Below are 23,288 nucleotides of genomic sequence, written 5' to 3'. Positions count from 1 at the left end.
ACTAACGCCCCGATTCTGAGCGTTACCGGTAATATAGTACCCAGAACATTATGTAACCGAATATCGTTACCAGTTCTTTTATCCGCGATTCTGGCCCAAGTGGTAACGCTGTCATCACCGAAAAACTCACCAGTGTCTGTGGAGAAATTTGAAAGGTAGTTTTCTTCGCTTTCACGGTTGCCACTTTGGTCCATTTGGACCAAAAATGGTCCCTTCCAACCCCATTTGGTTCGCTGGTCCCTTTTCTTAAATTTTGGTCCTTTTTAGGCAGTAGCCACGATTGGTACTTTCCTTTATTTTTCACTCAGGTAAAAATTCACAATATTGCCCAAAAATTTGCCACACTTTCATTAGTCCCCATATGATTTTGAATTTACTTCAATGGAACTCTCACCATAAAAATTGCTCAGTCAATAAAATGTACCAGAACAATAACATTTCACCTAGGATATAATTTATGCCAGGCATTAAAAAGAAAAGTGTTGGCAAACACATTGTCGTTAATTGTTGATGAAATAACCGACTAATAAAAAAAACTCTTGTTTTATAATAATATTAATAACGGCTAGATATTTCAATCGGTTATATAACACTATGTAAAATATATGAAAATAAAAATTGCTTCTCGCCTAGCATAGCTTATAGCGAGCACTCTGCCGTGAGCCTAACACTTTCAAAACTTATACAAAGAAATTATATGCATTACTTCTCGTTTGGCACGTTGATATTTAAATCTTTCTCACCCAGCTCAATGAGTTCAAGAAATTCCAGGCCTATTGTGGTGTTAAGCCACGCAAGGTAATTGAAAACTAAGTATCTTGGCACAAGAAATATTTTAACTCGAAGACAGGAGGAAGCAGGAAGGAGATTTGATTTCGGAAGAAATGTTTTGTATAAAATTATTCCCGTAGATGCTAGCAGAACCTCTGAGGCCTGGGATCAAAACTCACACTTACTGAATCTAGGCTCTGATATGAAGTTTAAACGTTAAGGGAAAAAGTAAGCATCTATAAAAATAGCACTAACAAAATTGCCTAGTTTCATTTATGATTTACTGAATTTTCCACATACATAGTTCGGCAACACCAGAACACAAATTTTGAACCGTTTCTTACTATAACCTAACCGCACTATACATTTTATTTCATTGCAATCAACAACATAATGCTAGAACCAAGAGCTTTGTGACCAAAACTAGGTTCACAACGTTTGGTTGGTGAAAGACATAGACTTATCCTACTTCAAATACAGTACCATTTTTGGTTGCATGCTTGTTCAGCTTGAATTAAAGGAAAGTCCTCACTATGTTTAGTAAAATTTTATATGGAAACATCCTAAAATTTTTTATTTTATACTAATAAAATAAAACAAAAGTTTGGTCCTTTTTTTCGATGAATTTTGGTCCCAAATGAAAACATGGTGTGGCAACCGCGTTCGCTTTACCGAAAATGTCTCACTTGTAGATACGAGGTTAACGAATAAACGGGACGATGTGTATATGCATATTATGCATGATAAGTTTCTACATAAGTATATTGTAATTTATTCTGTGAAAGTACATAATGTAAACAAATATGTATAGTAACCTTGGCCGATTTGTATGGACGAAAGATAACCTATATCGCGCCATCGATTTTTCGATAGGATTTGGGCTCAGGAAAAAAAGTTCCACTACACATACCGAAAAAAATGGAAGGTATTAAAGAGTATTTTAAAAGTGGTGGGCCATAGTTCTACAGGTGGACGCCTTTTCGAGAAATCGCCATAAAGGTGGACCAGGCTGACACTAGAATGTGTTTGTATGATATGGGTATCAAATTAAAGGTATTAATGAGGGTTTTAAAAGGGAGTGGCCCTTAGTTGTATGTGTGAAGGCGTTTTCGAGATATCGACCAAAATGTGGACCAGCGTGACCCAGATCATGATCTGTCGGGTACCGCTAATTTATTTATATATGTAATACCGCGAACAGTATTCCTTCCAAGATTCCAAGGGCTTTTGACTTCGCCCCGCATAACTTTTTCATTTTCTTCTATGTAATATGGTAGGTGTCACACCCATTTTACAAAGTTTTAACTAAAGTTATATTTTTTATTATTGTTTATGGCATTTTTTTTCATTTTTCGAAATTTCGATATCGAAAAAGTGGGCGTCATAGTCGGATTTAGCCCATTTTTAATACCAAGATAAAGTGAGTTCAGATAAGTATGTGAACTGAGTTTAGTAAAGGTATATCGATTTTTGCTCAAGTTATCGCGTTAACGGCCGAGCGGAAGGACAGACGGTCGACTGTGTATAAAAACAGGGCGTGGCTTCAAACGATTTCGCCCATTTTCACAGAAAACAGTTATCGTCATACAATCTATGCCCCTACCAAATTTCACAAGGATTGGTAAATGTTTGTTCGACTTATGGCATTAAAAGTATTCTAGACAAATTAAATGAAAAAAGGCGGGGCTACGCCCATTTTGAAATTTTCTTTTATTTTTTTATTTTGCTGCACCATATCATTACTGGAGTTGAATGTTGACATAATTTACTTATAAACTGTAAAGATATTCAATTTTATGTTAAAATTTGACTTTTAAATTTTTGGGCGTGTTTGTCATCCGATTTTGCAAATTTTAGCACACATATAGTAATATGAGTAACATTCCTGCCGAATTTCATCACAATATCTTCAACGACTGCCAAATTACAGCTTGCAAAACTTTTAAATTACCTTATTTTAAAAGTGGGCGGTGCCACGCCCATTGTCCAAAATTATACTAATTTTCTATTCTGCGTCATAAGGTCAACCCACCTACCAAGTTTTATCGCTTTAGCCGCCTTTGGTAATGAATTATCAAAAGGTGGCGTGGTTATAGTCTGATTTCGTTCATTTTAAATAGTGATCTGAGATGAGTGCCCAGGAACTTACATACGAAATTTCATTAAGATACCTCAAAATTTACTCAAGTTATCGTGTTTACGGACAGACGGACGGACGGACGGACATGGCTCAATCAAATTTTTTTTTTCGATACTGATGATTTTGATATATGGAAGTATATATCTATCTCGATTCCTTTATACCTGTACAACCAACCGTTATCCAATCAAAGTTAATATACTCTGTGTGCAAAGCACGCTGAGTATAAAAAAAAAAACAATAATCATCGCAAAAACTGTTGTTGTTGTTGTTGTAGCAGTGCTTCGCCCCACCTAACAGCCGCGACCGATCACAAATTGTCATCGATATCCTCTAACGGGAGTCCAAGGAAACTTGCTGTTTCAACAGGGGTGGACCATAATGAAAGGGGTGTTAGAGGCGTTGGTTCCACGTTACAATTAAAGAGATGGTTGGTGTCATGTGGGGACACGTTGCAAGCGGGGCATATATTTTGTATGTCGGGGTTGATTCTGGATAGGTAAGAGTATAACCTGTTATAGTATCCAGAACGAAGTTGAGCAAGAGTGACACGCGTTTCCCTGGGGAGTATGCGTTCCTCTTCCAAAAGTTTTGGGTACTTTTTTTTGAGTACTGGATTCACCGGGCAATTCGTGACATAAAGGTCCGACGCCTGTTTGTGGAGTTCACCAAGGACCTGCTTGTGTTTTTTTGCTTCATACGGCTGGGTTCTCAGGTGCCGTATTTGCTCAAAATGCTTACGGAGATGACTCCTTAAGCCCCTAGGCGGTGTTGGCTCATCAATCCGATGTCCGTTTGGATGCCCAGGTTTCTGGGTATTCAACAGGAACTGTTTGGTTAGCATCTCATTTCTCTCCCTGATGGGGAGTATTCTCGCCTCATTATGTTGATGGTGTTCTGGGGACATAAGAAGACAGCAAACCCTCTTTCCCTAGGCTTTTAAGTATCGGCATGGCTATGCCGTCTGGGTCTACTGCTTTGGATGGTTTAGCGTGACCAATGGCATCTTCAACCTCTCTGGCGCTGATGTGTGATGTGTGCAAATATTATATCTGGGTTGTACTATTTAATTTTGCCTGTACTGTAGCATTTTCCTTCGCTGTACTGCCAATTTAATTATGTTTCCTCAAATGTCCGAACATATAAAGTAATATGACTATCACTACGTGGACGCATTTGACTCCACTGAACTGTGATAGCGCCTTTATTTTAAAACGAGCGAGGCGAACGGTTTTTTTGGGCAGACTCGAGGATTTTTGTTGGAGACGTTGAGCGAGATAGATGAAAATTCAGAAGTATTTTTGTAAAAGCGGAAATTTCTAAATGAACAATTAAAAGAAAACACTATTCGTTTGTGTAACTGATGGCACGTTATATGAAGTCGATTAACTTCTATAAATCGTAAAAGAAAAGTGCAATAAAGAATAGTGAAATTTTAGGCTATTATAGCAACAGCATTGTGAGGGTGCTCCGCTAAATTAATTAGTGGCTCCCAATCAGCTAAATTTTAACGGCATCATATTGTTGCCTGGTTTGCGCTGACTGATGCGAGATTATACTGGAAGAGGATTGGCGACAAATTAAGTTCCGCTAAAAGTGATAGTCTCGTTCGGCTCACCAGTAATCTTTTTCATAACCTTTATGCAACGTTTTACGCCTACCAGAGCAAATATATATATATAAATTTCCGCTCATTGGCATACTGTGGAAGCTGCTTGGTTCAGGGATACAACAAAACTCACCGGCGTTACAAATTTGGGACATACGTGTCAATCTCGGCATTTGGAACGAGTTTTTTTTTTCTGAAATCATTTCATAATTTATATGCATGTGCATAATTTAACATACAATTTTTTTCATAAACTTATTAATTTTTTTTATAAAGTAAAAGCGCATTGCGTAGTATGTTTAAAACCTAGTACAAAACTCACCTCTAAATTAGAGGTCGTTCTTACATTCATTCGTAAATTCATTCATAATTGTACCTAAATGTTTAAATATGTAAAGTGTCTAATGAGCGGATTGTAAAAGCGGGAATATATATCTACTCAATATCTACCATCGGCGAATTTCCATTGAGGACCAGGTGTTTGCGCAAACAACGGGCCATCATCGCGGATTAAACAAGGTACGTAACACAAGAAAAAAAACCAGTAAATTTATAATTGGCGATTGCATGCACACATGCATGTACCCCAGACACATTTATTTGAAAGTGCTATAAATGATTTTATTCTCGCTTAGCGTTCGTAAAGTAACTTTTGTTTATGATTTGGGTTTGCGATTTCGTGTACACCTAAATGTTGAATTATTTAAATGTTCGAAGAACTTAGACTAGAGATAGTATAAACAAATTTATCCTGTTATAAATAAAACTAGTTCGTATGTAACGATATTGAATACCAAAAATATACAATGAATAAAGTGTAAAGTGGTATAAAACTATGTGATCTCAGGCGCTGATTGTTATATTAGGTTGGGACGGGAGAGATGTTGTACTCTCGTATAATGGTTGGGAAGGGAGAGAGCGGAGACTTAATAACATCTGAGTCTCCATGATGCAATGCCCTTCTTGTCGTTCTGTTGTCGTCTCGTTTCGCTACAATTTACGTTCCCCGTAGGAAACAATTTTCTATGCGTCCGTCCGCTTAACTGGTATTCTGTGTTGTCTGTGATTATTGTCCGACGTGTAATTTGCTGTTGTTTATATTAGGATTTTATATAAGAAGAAAATCAAGTGCATGAAAATTATGTTTATGTATGTATGCAGTGTGAATAGTTATACAAGTATCCACCCCAGCCGAAGAGCTTAGACCAGGTCCAACTAGCATGCACGCCCGTATAACATTGCATTGCTGCTATAACATCTAGCGAACCGACATGGTACATTACAGATGGTAATTGGTGACGCGCTGAATTTATGTTTATGTGCGTGTCTGTTGGCCCTCCGTCTATCTTTGTCGACCGTAGAATGCATTACATATTGACGGCAGAAAGCGCTCGCGCATTTTTTCGAATCCAACAGCACTTTATCGCCGGATGCGATGGAAACTTTGTCATTGTGCTTAGACGGATTCGATAGGGACTTTACGGTGGACCAAAGTTTACCCACACCGGCAGAGAGGTTACAACCTCTTAGGTGCTCCTCCCATTTCGCCCGCTTGTGTTCATCCACAAGCAATCTGATGCGTTGGTTTATATCCCTTATTTGGGGGTCGCCCGGGTCGAGCTGTCTTATAAGGTCACGTTCTCTCGCTAAATTTGCGGCCTCCGCCGGGAATTGGGCCGAATTTCGGGAATTGTCCCGGCGGGAATGAAACCTGCCGAGGCGGATTCAATGACCTTGCGGAAAGCACGCTCCCCTTGGCGGGCATCAGTCGGGATAGGGAGGGCAGCAAAGAGGCTGTCTGTAAAAGATTTGTATTCGTCCCACTTTCCTTTTTTAAAGTTTATGAAAGTGCGTTTTTCTGTAAAGATGAAGCCGGCGGTACGCTCGAACGAAATAAGTATAGGCAGGTGGTCGGATGCCAATGTTACCATCGGCTGCCAGTTGACGCAGTTTACGAGTTCTGCGCTTACGATTGAGATATCCGGCGAACTGTGACAGCTTCCTACCATACGTGTGGGGGCGTCTCCGTTTATTGTGCAGAACGTCGTTTCTTCTATTTGATGCGCCAACATCTCACCCCTACTGTCCGCCCATAAGTTTGAATGCCATAGATCGTGATGGGCATTAAAGTCGCCTAAGATAATGCGATTGTTGCCAGTGAGTAAGGCTCTGATATTAGGGCGGTATCCACTGGGGCAACAGGTGGCAGGAGGGATGTAGATGTTGATGATTTCTAGGTTTGCATCGCCTGACCGGACAGATAGGCCTTGACGTTCTAAGACATTGTCCCTGCGGTCGATGCCAGGATCAAATATATGATATTGCACAGAGTGGTGTATGATAAACGCGAGGCCGCCTCCATTTCCGCTCATGCGATCTTTTCTGTGGACATTATACCCAGAACAGGTTTGCAGTGCAGATCTTGCTGTGAGTTTAGTCTCTTGAATCGCAGCAATGCGAATCTTGTGCCGCTTCATGAAATCGACTATCTCCGTGATCTTCCCAGTTAGTCCATTACAGTTTAACTGCAGAATTCTGAAGTGCATAGAGGGAGACGTCGCCACTCTGGGAGTAAGTGACGGGTGACTACGCCTGGGTTGAGGAAGGCCAGGACGCAACTGCTGTTGTGGCCCTGGGACTGGGCGTCCTTGGGCAAGCATTGGGGTACCCGGTAGATTGGGGTTTGCGACCTGGCAACATGGCGCAATGAAACCCGTCGCGGGGTTGCTGTCGCGGAGACCAGAACATCTGGGAAAGTGGCACCTGCCTTGGGCGGATGTCGCTAACATATATATTCTGTGCTGGCAAACGGTGCAAATGGGGTTAGGGACTAAGAGTCTGTTTCCCTGACCTACACGATTGCTGCCGGAAAAGAGGGGGGGGGGGGGGGGGGGAGAAGAAGACGGGGGCAGGGGCTGATGCTCAGCATTGCTACCGACTCTGCTACGAAGATAGTAGTTGAGTGGTAGCAGCTGTTTGAGTTGTTGGCGCCGCGGGGCGCGAGCAGCAGCGGGTACTAGTTGTGGCTTGCTGAGCAGCTGGGCTGCTGGAAGGTAGTGGGGGGCGCTAAGGCGTAGACTACGGGACGCCCTTGGACGTGAACAGCAAAGAGCCACAAAAGATTTATAAAAGTTACGTGGACGTCGGGTTTTGGGATCAAGCCCAGAACAACCTGTCCGATGCAACCATCCCTTACGCGAGACACATTGAACAGAGTATGACCTTCCTAAAAAGATTCTTTTCCGGCAGATGCAGCAAAACCATTTCTCAGGACCGGGGTCAGGAGACGGACCCGGATTGAATTCGATACCTTCCCGGAGCAAGAGAATATGGAGCAGTCCCGCTGCAAGGAGCTGCTGGGAGGATGACAATTTGTGGGAGGGACGCAACAAATTAAATGGGGTTACACTGAAATGACAGTCCTTGGTCGGGAAAAATCCCTAGTCGCTCCGGTACATAGAACCGACTGCCTTGGGAAGCAAAAACTAACGAGCTCGAATTCGATAAAAGAATCCTTAATCAATAGACCGATTAAAACAAAAACAATTATTTCTGTATTGTGGAAAAATTAAATAATTATCGCAAAAATTTTCGTTAAGGGTATTGAGCTTGAATTCGAACCAACAATAAACTTATGTATAACAAGTTATCATTGCGCATTGGTTCCATTCGATGAAATTGCCTCCCCATCTAACGGAATTTTACTTCATAAATGCAGTTACGAAAACGAAACCATTATAATTGAGAACATAAAATAGATTCTTATTTTCTTAAACGCGTTTAGACGCAAGTTTGTCCCTTCATCAGGAATACAATTTTTTTAATTCGAAAAACTGAACAAATGCAATATATTTCTTCTAATTTAAAATTAGCGAATGTTTTGCTTTTCGTATTGAATAGGCAATCTTACTGATGAAGACTGGAATTTGCGAAGAAACGGCCAAAAGGAAATAAGTTCTGCATCATTTAAAGAATCGGAATCTCAGCGCATTTTCTCTATTTTTATGACCAGTATATTTATATTTATTTACCGTTGGTTGTCCTCGAAATTAAGAAGCTCATCCAATTTCTTTTGAATCTCTTCGGTGTGCACATCAACAGTAAACGCAAAACTGCAAATAAATGGACAAGCAGAAAATGGTTACTGGTTACTTTTGAATCAAAAAAACCTATTTTAGTTTATATTTTAATATTTATGCCTCTTTTGAACCAGGTAAGTTTTTCCGGCATCTCTCTTCAATTTCGGCGGTTAGGTTAGGTTGAACTGGCCGGTCCATGAGAACCTCACATAGACTGAATAAGTCCGTAGTGTTACCAGAAGTTTGTTTTAACACCAAACTGAAAAACCCTATCAAAAACCAGGACCTATGTTATAAAATAACTCCGTCCTCTTAGCAAATACTAGAAAATTCCTAGGATTTAAGCCACTTGCTGCTTCTAGATCTGGCAGCTGTATCACTCCTAATAGCTGGAGTCTTAGCCTGGCAAGCGCAGGGCAAGAGCACAGAACGTGCTCGATCGTTTCCTCCTCCAACCCGCACTTCCTACATCTGCTATCACTTACCAAGCCTAATGTAGGTCCCGTCCGGCCAATTTGTAGGGAAAATCAAGAGCACGACGCAAATTGGAAGAGAAGGTCGGCCTTAGATCTCTTCGGAGGTTATCGCGCCCTACATTTATTTTATTTTTAACTTTGTTAGTCTTAGGTTGTAAGACCTGCACATAATCTTCGACACTTGACAGCCCCGCGCTTGAACCCACGCCTTTCATGCTTGATCGATCATGTGCACCTCTCGCCTTCGCTTAATTTCGCACAGTCTAATTGGGACGTCTACGGAGCAAGCTTCAAGGGATGCGCCCTTTTTAGCTAATTCATCCGCTTTTCATTCCCATCTATTCCCATATGCCCTGGGACCCAATATGGATGTATGCTTCTCCCTGTCCCGATGCTCTCCAGGGACTGCTTACACTCTAACACGCATTTAGATGCTGTAGTATGCGAGATTATTGCCTTAATTGCTGCTTGACTGTCAATATAAAAGTTGCAGCTTGGGCTATTTTGTTCCAGGGTTTCTACTGCTTTGGTTACGGCTACTATTTCCGCTTGGAAAACGCTACAGTAATCCGGCAGCCTGTATGATCTGTTTATTTCCGAATCAGCACAGTATACCGCAGACCCTACTCCTTCCACTACTTTGCAACCATCTGTGTACACATGTATCGCCTCGTCCGCCATTTGAGCACCCTTGCGCCAACCGTCCACCTCTATTGTGGCCTTAAGATCTCCCTCAAAGCGCAGATAGGGAATCAGGTAGTCTGTTCGTCTTGTGATTGATGACGCTATACTACTATGGCCGTATGGTCGGCGCTCAAGCTGACCCGAGGCACCGAGCCTGGTTGCAGTTGTTAAAGCTCTGTTCTTTGCTACCAGGTCTACAGGTGGAATGTGCAGAATGGCATACAGTGCTGCTGTCGGGGTTGTTTTCAGGGCTCCCGTAATGCTAAGCGCTGATAGTATGCATACCACCTCTAATTTTTTGAGGTAGGTTGCTTTTTGTGTGGCTTTCCACGAAACAAGAACTCCATAGTATAGGATAGGGCTTACAATCGCTGTAAAAACCCAATGAGAAAGAGAGGGCGATAAGCCCCATGTACACCCCAGCATTCTTTTACATGCATAGAGTGCCGTTGAAGCCTTCTTCACCCTCTCCTCCACGTTGAGCTTCCGTGACAGCTTACTGTCCAGGATGATTCCTAGATACTTTGTGCAAGGTTTCTCCTGTAGGGTCACCCCTCCTAACTTAGGTCTGATTTGGGACCTTGTACCTCTTTGTAAACAAGACCATATTCCTCTTATCCGCGTTGACTTTCAACCCGACATTTGATGCCCAGGTATGAATATCCCGAAGCGCCCGATCCATCAAAGAGCTAATCGTTGGAAGGCACTTTCCACTTACGACAATTGCAACGTCATCCGCGTAAGCCGTAAGTTTTACGGGTCCCTCATCAAATCGCCTGCGCAGTTGGTTGATGACCAGCGTCCACAGCAGAGGTGATAGCACCCCTCCCTGCGGCGTTCTCCTGTCCACTGATTTCGTGGCCTCGTACAATCCCCATTGTGATGTAATCTTCCTGCAATTTGACATGCAGCCGATCCATCTGGTTAAGGCTGGATGTACTTTAATGTAATTAAGACCATCCATAATCGCCCATTTATACACATTATTGAAAGCCCCTGCAATGTCTAAGAAGACTCCTAGAGCATATACCTTATATTCCAGGGCTTTCTCTACGCTTATTACCACCCTATGCAATGCGGTGTCTACCGACTTGCCTTTGGTGTACGCATGTTGTGTTGTGGAGAGCAGCTTTTCATCCACGTTGGACTTTATGTACACAATCTATCAGCCTCTCAAAAGTTTTGACCAGAAATGCTGTTAAGCTAATGGGTCTATAATCTTTGACATACACGTGACCAATCTTTCCCGCCTTTGGTAGGAAAGCTACACGAGCGGTTCTCCAAGAGTGCGGTACATGATTCAGTCTTATGCACCCATAGAATATTATTTTAAGCCATTTCACGACCGCCCTACTTGAGACTTGTAGCTTGGCCTGGAATATACCATCTGGGCATGGCGATTTAAACTTAGAAAACGTCTTCACTGCCCACTCGATCTTGGTATCGGTCACCATGGCCGGCACTACCCGCTCCGTGATCGAAGTGTGAGTGCTGTTTGCTGGCTCTTCTAAACCATCTCCCGATGGGAAATGTGTATCGAGAAGCACCTCAAGGGATTCCTCGCTATTACGTGACCATTCCGCGTTCTCTTTCTTTATTAGTCCCTGGACTATATTTCCCTTACCTAGGACTTGTCTCAACCGTGCTGTTTCGCTGGAGCACTCTATGTCCGTACAGACATTTTTCCATGAGATTCTCTTCGCCCTGGAAATTTCACGCTAGTAGGTCCTCAGTAGATCCATGTACTCGTCCCGACAAACTTCGCTTTGCGCGGCCTTTGCTAGCTTCAACATTTCTTTTACCTGTCTTCTTAGAAGTCTCAGCTCATTGCTCCACCATGGCGGCTGTGCTTTTCCTCTGAATCTTCTTAGAGGGCAAGCTTTGTTATACGCAGTCATAAGCGTCCTAGTTAGGAATTCATTAGACTCCTCCAGTTCTTCCACATTGGCAACCTCTTTGGGTTGTCCCAGTTTCGTTTCTACCTGTTTCTGGAATTTAGTCCAGTTTGTTGACTTAGGGTGTCTAAAGGTTCCTCCCTTCTCTACCCTCTTTAAGGGGCTGCTGAAGCTGATATACGCATGGTCGGAGAAGGATGGTCTTTCAAGAACCATCCAATCATACCTTGATGTATCACGTTCGCAGCTCAGTGTAATATCCAAAACATTGCTGGATGTTGGGCCAATGTATGTAGGGACATTTCACCTGTTGGCTATCTGCAAATTGGTTTGCAGGATGTAACAAAATAGAGATTCGCCTCTCCCGTTCGTATCTGCTCCTCCCCACGCATTGTGGTGCGCATTTGCATCCGCGTCTATGACCAACCGCTCTTTGCGCCCTTCGTCCTGTACTAGCCTCTTGCACTCCATCGGTGGAACCTCCGCAGCATGAGCTATGTAGCAGGATGCCAGGATAAGTACCTGCTTATTCTTTTGCTCAACGGCCACCACTACGAGGTCTTCAGTAGTGTAATTAGGCAGCATACATATATGAATGCAGCTGTTTCCTTACCATTACTACGGCTCGCACCCATCCTTCCGTTTGCGCATAGTAAACGCCTAATCCGCGCGCGCTAAACCAGAAACCTTTCCTCCCGATGAGAGCGACGGCTGCTGGATCAGCGCCACGTCAAACGAACCCTCCTCAAGGGTTAGGAGTTCGCTCGACGCCAATTTACTGTGTTGGAGGTTTATCTGAAGGACTCGCAGCACCATTTGGCCGTTTGTCCCCCTCCAGCACCTTCGTCGTGACGTCGTCGTCGTCCCCTTGCCCTTTTGTTTTAGAGTGTTCGAAGCCCCCTTCAGCCTCTTGTAACTGTTGTGCCGGTGTTCCTCTGCGCGACTCACAGCACCATCTGGCTGTTGGTCCTCTTCTAACACCTTCGTGGTGACATCGGCTACCTCCACCTGGTTTTTTTCCCTTAGGCTTTTGAGGTCCTTTTCGACTTCGCCCACTTCCAGCGTGTTAGGATTTTTATCCTCGGGACTTCTTTTCTTGAGTCGCATATAAATTTTGCCTGAACCAAAGGACATTTTTCCAAGTTGCATGTACAATATATCCTCCGCCTGCTTGTTTATTTGGAAGATCTAGAACTGACCTTCCTCCGTAGGCCGAGATACAGTAAGTACCTTCCAATCCTGTGTCGGTATGTTCGGATTCTGATTCTGCAGAAGTCGCAGTGTATCCTCCGACTTCATCGCGCATGGTACCCATACCTTAACTTTTGGTACCGTGGGGATTTGCGCTTTATCCACCACCTCAAACCGCGCGTTCGTGCCTTGCCTTTAGAGGTTTGGAACGACTTCCTCCAGCCACCGCAAGCTCGCGATGTTGTCGCACGCTATCATCTTCACACCATTATACCATCCCCCCGAATCAAAGGTTGGAAGGGGCTTACTTGGTTGTTCCCGCATCATCTTAAGCATTAAGCTAATAAGTTCCATTTCTACAGATCTCCACCTTTCAGTAGTCATCTGTCCGAAAGGACTGCTACGATCAACCAGCACCACAGTCAGTGACTGCTTTGCCACATCACTCATCTTCTCGGGAAAAGTCGGAGTTTTAGTGTTAACTCCCTTTGGCACCTCCGAGAAAGCCGGAGTCTTAGCTTTAACTCCCTTTAGCACCTCCGAGAAAGCCGGAGTCTTAGCGTTATCTCCCTTTGGCTTATCTACTACTTCCGTAGTTGGAACTTCCCTCTAACTCGTAGCTTTCGAGGTAGTTGCTACCTCGCTATTGGGGCCCATCTGTCTTACAGCTTTGGGCCTACTTTTCTTGTCTATGCGACTGCCCTGCCTCGTGGCTCTGGGATTGGGTCCTTTCTGCCTCTTGGAAGCAGGCTTGTCGCCTTCCGCCGAACGTTGCTGCTTCATTCTGCCATTCGACGCTTCTTCCTCCTTGTACCGGTTGCAGCACCGAGGGTTTCTAGCAGCAAACCTTTTGAACTGCCTTCGACCTACTTCTACCGCCTCATGCGCCCATTCCAAGCGCTCAATCTCCACTTGTGTTGGGTCGACCACTGCTCCCAGGCGTTGGACAATTCTTAGTGCTGCACGGTACTGCGAGAGAGCTCTTTTACTTTCTCTGCTCCGTACCCTTCTCCACTCTTCTACTCCGTTTTCATTTGTGTGCTTTTCAAACACGGAGTTCATTGAATCAGCACTACTCTCGCTTGGCTTGCGGCTCAGTCCTCCTCTTATCATCCTCCTTATTACAATTTGGTAATGAGTCGTTCATCTTGGTCGTACGACCACCTGCCCGACAAAGCGGGCTCAGCGGTCCAGTATTATATACGGGGAAAGAACCGTCAGCCACAGCAGCGCCCCTCACTGTGGTAAGGCCATCAATACTTCCCGAAGTGGCCCGGTATCGGGAAGGCTCCGTTCGAATACAGCCGAATTTATCCCCTGGCTGCAAATCGTCCAATAGGCACGGTCCGCATAACACCCTGTATTAGGGGGTTGGCAGTTCTTGGTCACCGACATCCCGCCGCCCTCCTATGAGGCGAAACGACGTAGATGCCAGGACGGCATCTACATGTTTTATGTCGATTTAGGACGGGCGTTGCAAAGCAGACATATTTCACTGAGAAGCTGTTCATAACAGAAATACACTCAAAGTGTTTGCCATACCACCGCTGCCTTGGGTCGACACCAAGTTATAAGTTTATTATATTACTTTGCACGGAACGCAGGACATTAGGTGTAGTAGGCGGAGCACGCTCCTACACAACGACGGCCGGCAGAACGTTAATTGATACGAATTTAGAATAAGTTTGCAAAGAGACATCGACAAGGTATGAGGGCTTATCTTACTGAATTTTATCATATCTATTTTACTTACTCAGATTCTACTTGGCTTTTGAACGGTGATAAACTGTAGGAAGAAAATAAAAAAAAATATTACAGCAAAGTTTTATAATAACCAAAGCTTTTTCTTCTGTTAGATTACTCTTCGCAAACGAATAATAGGTCAATAAAGGTTTTGTAAACACTAATACAATTTGAACTTAGTACTTGCATAATTGTTTTACTGATAATAATGTTTATGCTTTCACATATGCCTACCTTTTGATTTTATCCAAAAATTTTACAAATTTCGTATCGTCCTTATTGCCTACTATCTTATCCGTGCATAGTTTTATATCATTATTTACCAACGCGAAGGGTGTTAAATTTAATGGACATTTGATATCGAACTCCATGAAATATCTCGCATAAAGTGATATTATAAACGTCCAATAGATTTTTACAACAAGATCATGCACATCGGTTAAATCGAAACCTATGTTGAATGCAATCATTTTGCGATTGTAAAACATGATGTTTGGCAGTATTGCACGTAACTCTTCGATGCTCATCGACAGCTGTTGATAGTACTGCACCAAATGTAGTGATAATGTATGAGCCACTTCATTGTTAAGTATTTTAAGTGCCAACAAACATGCGGGACTCGTACAATCTTTACAAAAATATTTTTCCTCAATAGTTGCATGCCTATAACGCTTACGATCTGTGCATGAAATAAGTTTATTAACTAATGGCAAAAATAAAATAAAATTTTGATACCACATACTATGAAAATGTTGAAAAACAGCCCAGGCTACATGGTATTGACCCAACTCCATTTTATCGTCAGTTTTCCCAACAATACCAGATAGCGTATTACAAAGGCCTTCACCACCGCCCAGGTCATCAAGTGTCGTGGCGTTTTTTTCACGTTTGCTATTGCTTCTCACAAATGACAAAAAGTCGTCACTTGTACAGACGTTTAATATTTTCGACTCATATAAATTAACTTCTTTTTCTATTAGAGACTGTGCCAAACACTTGTAACAACTGTGATCAGCATTTCGGCGTGGTGGCAATGGACCGCCAGCTATGGAGCATGTTATACATTTGCAATTTCTAGTAAAAATGGAATTTAAATGTAAGAAAATTGTTGATTTTACGATTTGATGTATACTTAAATAGTAACTCAACGTCCTTGATAATGGTACACACCGTCGTTGCGCCTACAAAAGTAGTTTTATGTTTCTCTTTGTCAAATTTTTAAAATTAAATTTTAGATTAATGTTATTATTATTGTTGGATGCTCAAATTACTATCAAAGTTTTGCAAAAATTTGTTTGCTCTACTGAACAATTACTGTTAAACATATACCTATTTTGCTGGCGAAGTGACGATATTCAATATTGCAAACGAAACACCATCTACTCACTCTATGTGATATTCCAAAAGCACATTGCATTTCTTGCACTTGTCATCGCACACTAATGTGTTAGGCGGCTTAAAAAATCCATCCGGCCATTTCATTTTCGTATATGCCATTATATTTTGCCAAGCTAGACGCCTATTTTCTAAACATTGAAAATCATAAAAATCGTTATCATCGTCAAATTCTTTCAAAGAGAATGCAATAGCATCCTGCACTACGGTATCGAATATGCGATGCACATTTAATAAACACTTTCGACGTTTGCGTTCCGCTTCAGACAAATTAAATTTATTTAGTTCATTCCAAACCTCTGACCAACGTTTCTCAACGTATGTCATTTTATCATCGAATTGGATGTACTTTCTAATTAATGTGGCATGTCGCGATGTTAACTCATCCTCTTTAAGCTTTATGTGATCAAATTTGAAATATACAAATGGAGTTACATAAATGTGGTTTTAAGCTAGATTAAATCACAAATTATTAATATACTTACAGTTATAATGCAGGCCAGCATTGTATCAGTAAGTGTGGAGTACACATGCAATTGATATAAACGTTGGCACAGCAATTTCCAAGTTAAATTGAATTTTCGTAGGAAATCATTTTCAAATGCAAACAAATAACTTGAAATTTGTTCAGATATGCGGCACAAATCATCATAACCATCCAGTATGTCTGTAAAATACATATAATTAATTATTCCTTGTATGATAACATATCACGTTTAAGTCTTCAATGATTTTGTCTTAGTTCAACAAAATGTGTCAAGTCATTATATTGAAAGACCACGCCATTATTAATGTGGTCTCTCCATATTGAACCAAGAGTTTTCTTACGAATGACCCGCATATAGAAAATCTTCCATCAAATCTGAAAACAACATTAATTTCTTCAGAAGTTCACTAGGGGTGTGTTCGCCCCATCCCTCTAATTTTAGGAGTATTGCAATAATGTGACTCAGCTAATAGTATGTTGCTTAAACTAAACCTGACAATGCGCATCAACTGCGCAATAATATTTTTTATGTTTTGTTTCACTGGAAACTGATGAGCAGAAAATGTCAATATTTTATTCAACGAACACGCGCGTTGTTGGCAAAGTTTTACCGCAGAACGTGTTGCTCTGACATAAAAGGTACCACTCCTACAATAACTGCAGTTCGACCGCACACTTAAACTACTAATCTAATCCAAATTCTCATAATTTTAAAGGCGGGCGTTTTGAAAAAAACTGCTGTGGAGAAATGTTAGATCTATAGATCTTAATTTCACCGAGCAATACATAATTTACCTATCCTTACCCCAAAATGGAGGCCGTCGTGGTGGGTTATAGCGTGCTCCGCCTACCACACCGAGGGTCCTGGGTTCACTCCCAGGCAAAGCAACATCAAAAAATTTAGAAAAATATTTTTCAAATAGAAACAAAATTTCGAATCGGGGTTGCTTCCCGGAAGTGATTTGGCAAACACTCAGAGTGTATTTTTGCCATGAATAGCTGCTAAGTGAAAATTCATGTGCGTTGCAGATGCCGTTCGGAGCCGCCAATTTGTAGGGTAATTTAGAACAAAGGATCACGATTGGGAAGGATTGGAAACTCCAGCAAGTTAGGGGGCTTAGAATATTCCCGCGGCAGGCATGCCTATCGTAAGAGGCGGCTTAAATACCAAATCGACTCAAGGCGTTGTGTAGCGCATCCCTTTCAAGGGGTTGCAAGCGCAATATATAGCTTCTCCAACCCAAATGTCAACCTCACCTACCCGTGGCGAATCCTGTTTCTTCAACAGCCGAGGCTCTGACGACCCCAAGTTTCACAGGGATCTAGGGGGTGGGAGGGCGGTATGACCTTAAATGTTTCATGTGGTCATACTTCACGTTCCCTAGATGGTCGGCTAGTACCTTGATGGTGCTTGTTATCGTAAGTTACCGGATCTGCATCCGCCACAGAACCATAAATATCACTAACACTCCGAGAAACATTCGGGGAGAGCCCTTATCGCTACAACAACAGGGTTCGCCACGGGTAGGTGAGGTTGACAATTGTGTTAGAGAAGCTATACATTGCGCTGGCAACCACTTGAAAGGGTTGCCCTACACAACCCACTTGATTCAATTATGTATTTTAGTCGCCTCTTACGACAGGCATACCTGCCGCGGGTATATTCTAAGCCCCTAACCCGCTGGGCTGAGCCAATAATATAAAAATCGTTAGCCTCGGTTGGTTTCGAATGACTCGGATAGGTTTTCACCAAACCTTACGGAGCTGGTGATGTTGCTCAACTTCATTTGGCACAGTTATTGTATTTGCAAATAACTTAAATTCCTACCAAAGGCTGCTTTCAAGTCGACAAAAGTATGGTGAGTGTCGATTTTCGTATTGTTAGTAATTGACGTCGTTTGCTGGATCGGCTTTCTTTTAGATTGGGCAGACTAAATTAAGGTCGAATATTGAGGCATACGCTTTAACAAAGCAGTTGATACATGTTCTTTACCCAGCCTTCGCCTACGTATTTGACAACTCGGCGGATAGTCCGTCATTGCCGCTCGAATATAGCAGCTAATCGCTTATTAAATCGCTAAAAAAAAATGTATTAAAAAGTATTGGTCGGTTGTCAGGCTTGGAAGAGACCCAACAGAGTGGCTGTCATTAGCCCAGCGGGTTAGGGGGTTAGAATATACCCGCGGTAGGTGTGCCTGTCGTAAGAGGCGACTAAAATACCAGATTCAAGGGGCTGTATAGCGCAACCCTTTCAGGTTGCCAGCGCAATATACAGCTTCTCCAAACCCAATTGTCAACCTTACCTATCCGCGGCGAATCCTGTTTCACTAACAGACGACACCAAGCTCCTCATGGAACTTGAGCGTGGGGAGGGAGGAATGGCCTGAAGGTTTAATGTGGCCATATAAATCGTTCCCGAGATGGTCGGGCTTGCACCTTAATGGTGCTGTGTTACCGGAGCCTACCGGAGCTGTATCCGGCATAGGACCATCAAATCGATAACACTCCCCAAAACCTTTGGGGAGAAACCTTATCGCTACAACAACAACAGTGGCCGTCATTTTTGAATAAAAATATGGGCCCTGCCACACCTTATACACGCCTGTCGGCGGAGTAACCATCAATATATCAGGGGTAAACATAATTAAACTTACATGTTAACATATCTTCTGCTGGTATTTTATTGTTTTCAGGCTCCACAATCTCTATGAAACCTTCCGCATATGCTTTAACAATGCATTCAACATGAAAAGCTAAGATTTGCAAAAGCAACAGAGGGTTGTTTACCATAAGACTGGAATTATAAAAAAAATTATGTTTTAGTACAAACTATTTATATTGAATTGTGTGATAAGCAGAGTTTAAGATAACTTACATTGAACTAAATAGCACGAAAATCATATTATCTGATAAGGAGTCATCATATATGAAATCCATATGTTCAGCCTTTTTATTATAGACAAACCCACAAGCTATCCAATAAATCTCTTTATTGGCGTCTAATAGTTTCTCAAACTTATTGTAAGCGGTTCGATTCCTGTGGAAATGAAGTATTGAAATTGTTATACGGTATATGCTTGAGATTTTCGACTTACTTGAGCATTGGGCCATATGCCTTTATTAGCACATCAAGTAACATGACTACCATATGCGCTGTTTTGAATTGTTCCACCATTATATGTATAACAATTTCACGATACTTTAGGCAATTCTTACAAGAGCAAAATGTGAAGAACTCATCATTACTATGTTTGACATGTATGTTTGATACATCCTATTGCATTAATATAAAAGAAACAGTAGTTATGCACAGAAATAAGCCAAAGTAATATTTTGTTTACCATAAACGGGCTGAGTGTGCGATGCTTCTTACTAACCGCAAATTCTGCAATAAGGCTCTTCTTAATATCCACCTCAATTACATTGTCTTCTCGTTGACTCAATTGAGTAAGTGAAACAACATTTTTGATAATCAACTGCACTTGCAAATGTGGTGCATGCGGGTCAAATGGTGGCAAGGAAAGTATTTTAGATAATGCTGCTGTTGGATTTTTATCATCTACGACAGAAACACCTGGATCCGAAAACGGCAACTTAGACAATAACATTGAACGATCAGCATCCATGGTATCCGCATTTGGTTCGGGCGAAACTAGCAATATTTCAGGCACATCATCATCTTCATCACTGGAACTTGTACTGCAACTATCACTATCATGCCGCGGCTTTAATAAAACACTGCCTAATTGAGTTTCCGCTGTAGCAAAATCTTGGAGCTCCGTATCCGAGGACTCATGTGGACTATCAGTACCATTGCCTTCAGACTTTTGATCGTTATAATTTCTTAATTTAAAAGTCGGTTTCGCTTCAGCCATAAGCGCCGATTTCATGCTTTGCCAATCGAGTAGGGTAGCACCAGCTCCCCCACTACCGGTGGCATTTGCAGCAGCCGCCTCTAATGCGGCTGCTAGCTTAAAATGCACGGTAGCGAAATCATCACCATCTGATGTTGATGGCGACGATCGGTTAGAGTTGGTTGTGGTGGCTTTCCTACTCTTACTTGTACATGGAGTTTCGGTTTCCATGCTGTCAATAATTGAAGCAATCGCCTTGGTTGATGTAGAGGCGACATCAGCAACCGTGGCAGTATTTGGGCTGCAAGAACTGGACGTCGACGAATTCCCTTTGATGCGTCGTACACGCACATGTAACTGTTTAGTTTTACGTGCATCCATTAGTTAGTTATCCACTTGTTATTGTTTGCCTGTTATTGCAATTGTTACCACGATTGCAGCAGCATAATTTAAATATAATTGAATGGACGATGCTGCTTTAGTACATCTATCAAGCTGTATACGTTCATATATGTATGCACCTTAATGACGGCAACGATGATCTTTCGCGCTCGTATGTAGTGTACGTTCTCTCAATCACCACAGTGGGCTGAAGAAGAAATGCAGGGAACGATGGCGCATATATCAGTCGCTCACTATAATTATTAGTGTATGTATGTAACTCAACTATTGTTTACAGATATATTAAAATATTTTTGTGCAATTTATCGAAATAATGCATGCTTTTCCAAATAATGCAAATTTTTATTGGAATGTATGTAATGATCGCACACGCCACTTGCTCGATAACTTGTTCGTCGGTTGGTATTCGCTACTTTAGTATTTCCGTATTCTCTATCATCCGTATTTTCCAATGCACTTAAATAGTGTACCAAGTTATTTGTAACTACTAGTCATTTTCTATGCATTTTTTCTTATTACAATATGCTTATAAAACCGTTCGTTGCAAATTTGTTGCCAAAAGCACAGTCCATTCAAATGCATAAAATAAAAACAGCACAAAGCGTTGCGGGGCAAGCGAAGTCCAGAATTTCAGCGACACTTTCACTCGGCCGCCTTAGCTTCACAAACTTTGCACTGTAAGCAAGTTTTCAAACACTGCTTTCCCATCCACACAGTATAACCTTACATTTACTTTACATTAAACTTGTTGAGAAGTTAATAAACATCCATAATATGCATGTTTTATATACATGGAAATAGTTTTATTATTTAATTTTGCCTTTTTCTAGGATGTATGAAATTTCCTCGTTCTGCGCTTCGTTCTCTATCCGTCGATTACCATCGTTCGCCACAGTGTTGCTGTGTTTCGGAAAAAGCGCACAGTTGCACAGCTCATATACAACGTTTTTGAAAATTGTACAGTAATCATACGACAAAAGGACACAACAAGTTAAACATATTAAGGGCCTGGCAAATTTGACAAAGCACCAACGCAAACATTTTTGGCTTACTAGAATCTAAAACTGTGGTATTAATTTCGTACTGAACACAATATCATACCACAAAATAGATAAACACATGTTCAATATATCGCTTAATAGAAGTGCGAAGAAATTTCTTCATCTTTCTCCTTTCTCTCGAAGCCACCAACACAATAAAGCTAAATTTATAAAAACAAAAGTTACAGAATATGAATTTTCTCAAACATCCGTAAAGTAGTTACTAATGAAAACTTCGATGCCTACCTAAAGAATCCGAACGATTTAAAAAAAATCGATTCTACATTTATAAAAAAAAAGATCGATTATGAATCGAATCGAAATCCACCTCTATTCTAGAAGGAAATAAAAAATAAACCGGTTTTGGCCAATATCCAGCACCACCCGTTCTGCCGCCGCTAAGTTGTAGATTTTTGGTATGGTACACAGCCGATCTGCGAATCTTTGGATTACTTATAAGATTGAATTCCCCTTCAGTCACTTTCAATTGGCTTACTAGAATCTAAAACTGTGGTATTAATTTCGTACTGAACACAATATCATACCACAAAATAGATAAACACATGTTCAATATATCGCTTAATAGAAGTGGGAAGAAATTTCTTCATCTTTCTCCTTTCTCTCGAAGCCACCAACACAATAAAGCTAAATATATAAAAACAAAAGTTACAGAATATGAATTTTCTCAAACATCCGTAAAGTAGTTACTAATGAAAACTTCGATTCCTACCTAAAAATCCGAACGATTTAAAAAAAAATCGATTCTACATTTCTAAAAAAAAAGATCGATTACGAATCGAATCGAAATCCACCACTATTCTAGAAGGAAATAAAAAATAAACCGGTTTTGGCCAATATCCAGCACCACCCGTTCTTCCGCCACTAAGTTGTAGATTTTTGGTTTGGTACACAGCCGATCTGCGAATCTTTGGATTACTTATAAGATTGAATTCCCCTTCAGTCACTTCCAATTGGCTTACTAGAATCTAAAACTGTGGTATTAATTTCGCACTGAACACAATATCATACCATAAAATAGATAAACACGTGTTCAATATATCGCTTAATAGAAGTGCGAAGAAATTTCTTCATCTTTCTCCTTTCTCTCGAAGCCACCAACACAATAAAGCTAAATTTATAACAACAAAAGTTACAGAATATGAATTTTCTCAAACATCCGTAAAGTAGTTACTAATGAAAACTTCGATGCCTACCTAAAGAATCCGAACGATTTAAAAAAAAGCGATTCTACATTTCTAAAAAAAAAGATCGATAACGAATCGAATCGAAATCCACCTCTATTCTAGAAGGAAATAAAAAAAAAACCGGTTTTGGCCAATATCCAGCACCACCCGTTCTTCCGCCATTAAGTTGTAGATTTTTGGTTTGGAACACAGCCGATCTGCGAATCTTAGGATTACTTATAAGATTGAATTCCCCTTCAGTCACTTTCAATTGGCTTACTAGAATCTAAAACTGTGGTATTAATTTCGTACTGAACACAATATCATACCACAAAATC

The 23,288-nt window shown here is 41.3% G+C and overlaps 1 protein-coding gene across 4 annotated transcripts in view; it reads right to left on the bottom strand.

The window, feature by feature from the left end:
• LOC137237863 (platelet binding protein GspB) overlaps positions 1-21,610 on the bottom strand; it is a 66,623-nt gene extending 45,013 nt beyond the window's left edge. For all 4 annotated transcript variants that reach the window (XM_067762169.1, XM_067762171.1, XM_067762172.1 and 1 more), the window contains exons 1-10: positions 19,812-21,610; positions 19,566-19,744; positions 19,346-19,507; positions 19,125-19,264; positions 16,469-16,650; positions 15,976-16,379; positions 15,331-15,662; positions 14,823-15,267; positions 14,599-14,631; positions 8,552-8,632 (exon numbers count right to left, since the gene is read on the bottom strand). In XM_067762169.1, coding sequence (XP_067618270.1) covers positions 8,552-8,632; positions 14,599-14,631; positions 14,823-15,267; positions 15,331-15,662; positions 15,976-16,379; positions 16,469-16,650; positions 19,125-19,264; positions 19,346-19,507; positions 19,566-19,744; positions 19,812-20,705 — 2,852 coding nt within the window. In that variant the 5' untranslated portion in view covers positions 20,706-21,610. The remainder of the gene's footprint in view (positions 1-8,551; positions 8,633-14,598; positions 14,632-14,822; positions 15,268-15,330; positions 15,663-15,975; positions 16,380-16,468; positions 16,651-19,124; positions 19,265-19,345; positions 19,508-19,565; positions 19,745-19,811) is intronic.
• Between the last annotated feature and the right edge of the window lie 1,678 nt (positions 21,611-23,288).

The sequence above is a fragment of the Eurosta solidaginis genome, chromosome 1, assembly GCF_040869045.1.
Source record: "Eurosta solidaginis isolate ZX-2024a chromosome 1, ASM4086904v1, whole genome shotgun sequence".
Taxonomy (NCBI): Eukaryota; Metazoa; Arthropoda; class Insecta; order Diptera; family Tephritidae; genus Eurosta; species Eurosta solidaginis.
The sequence above is the reverse complement of the archived record's forward strand: the minus strand, read 5'-3'. Positions and strand labels throughout refer to the sequence as shown.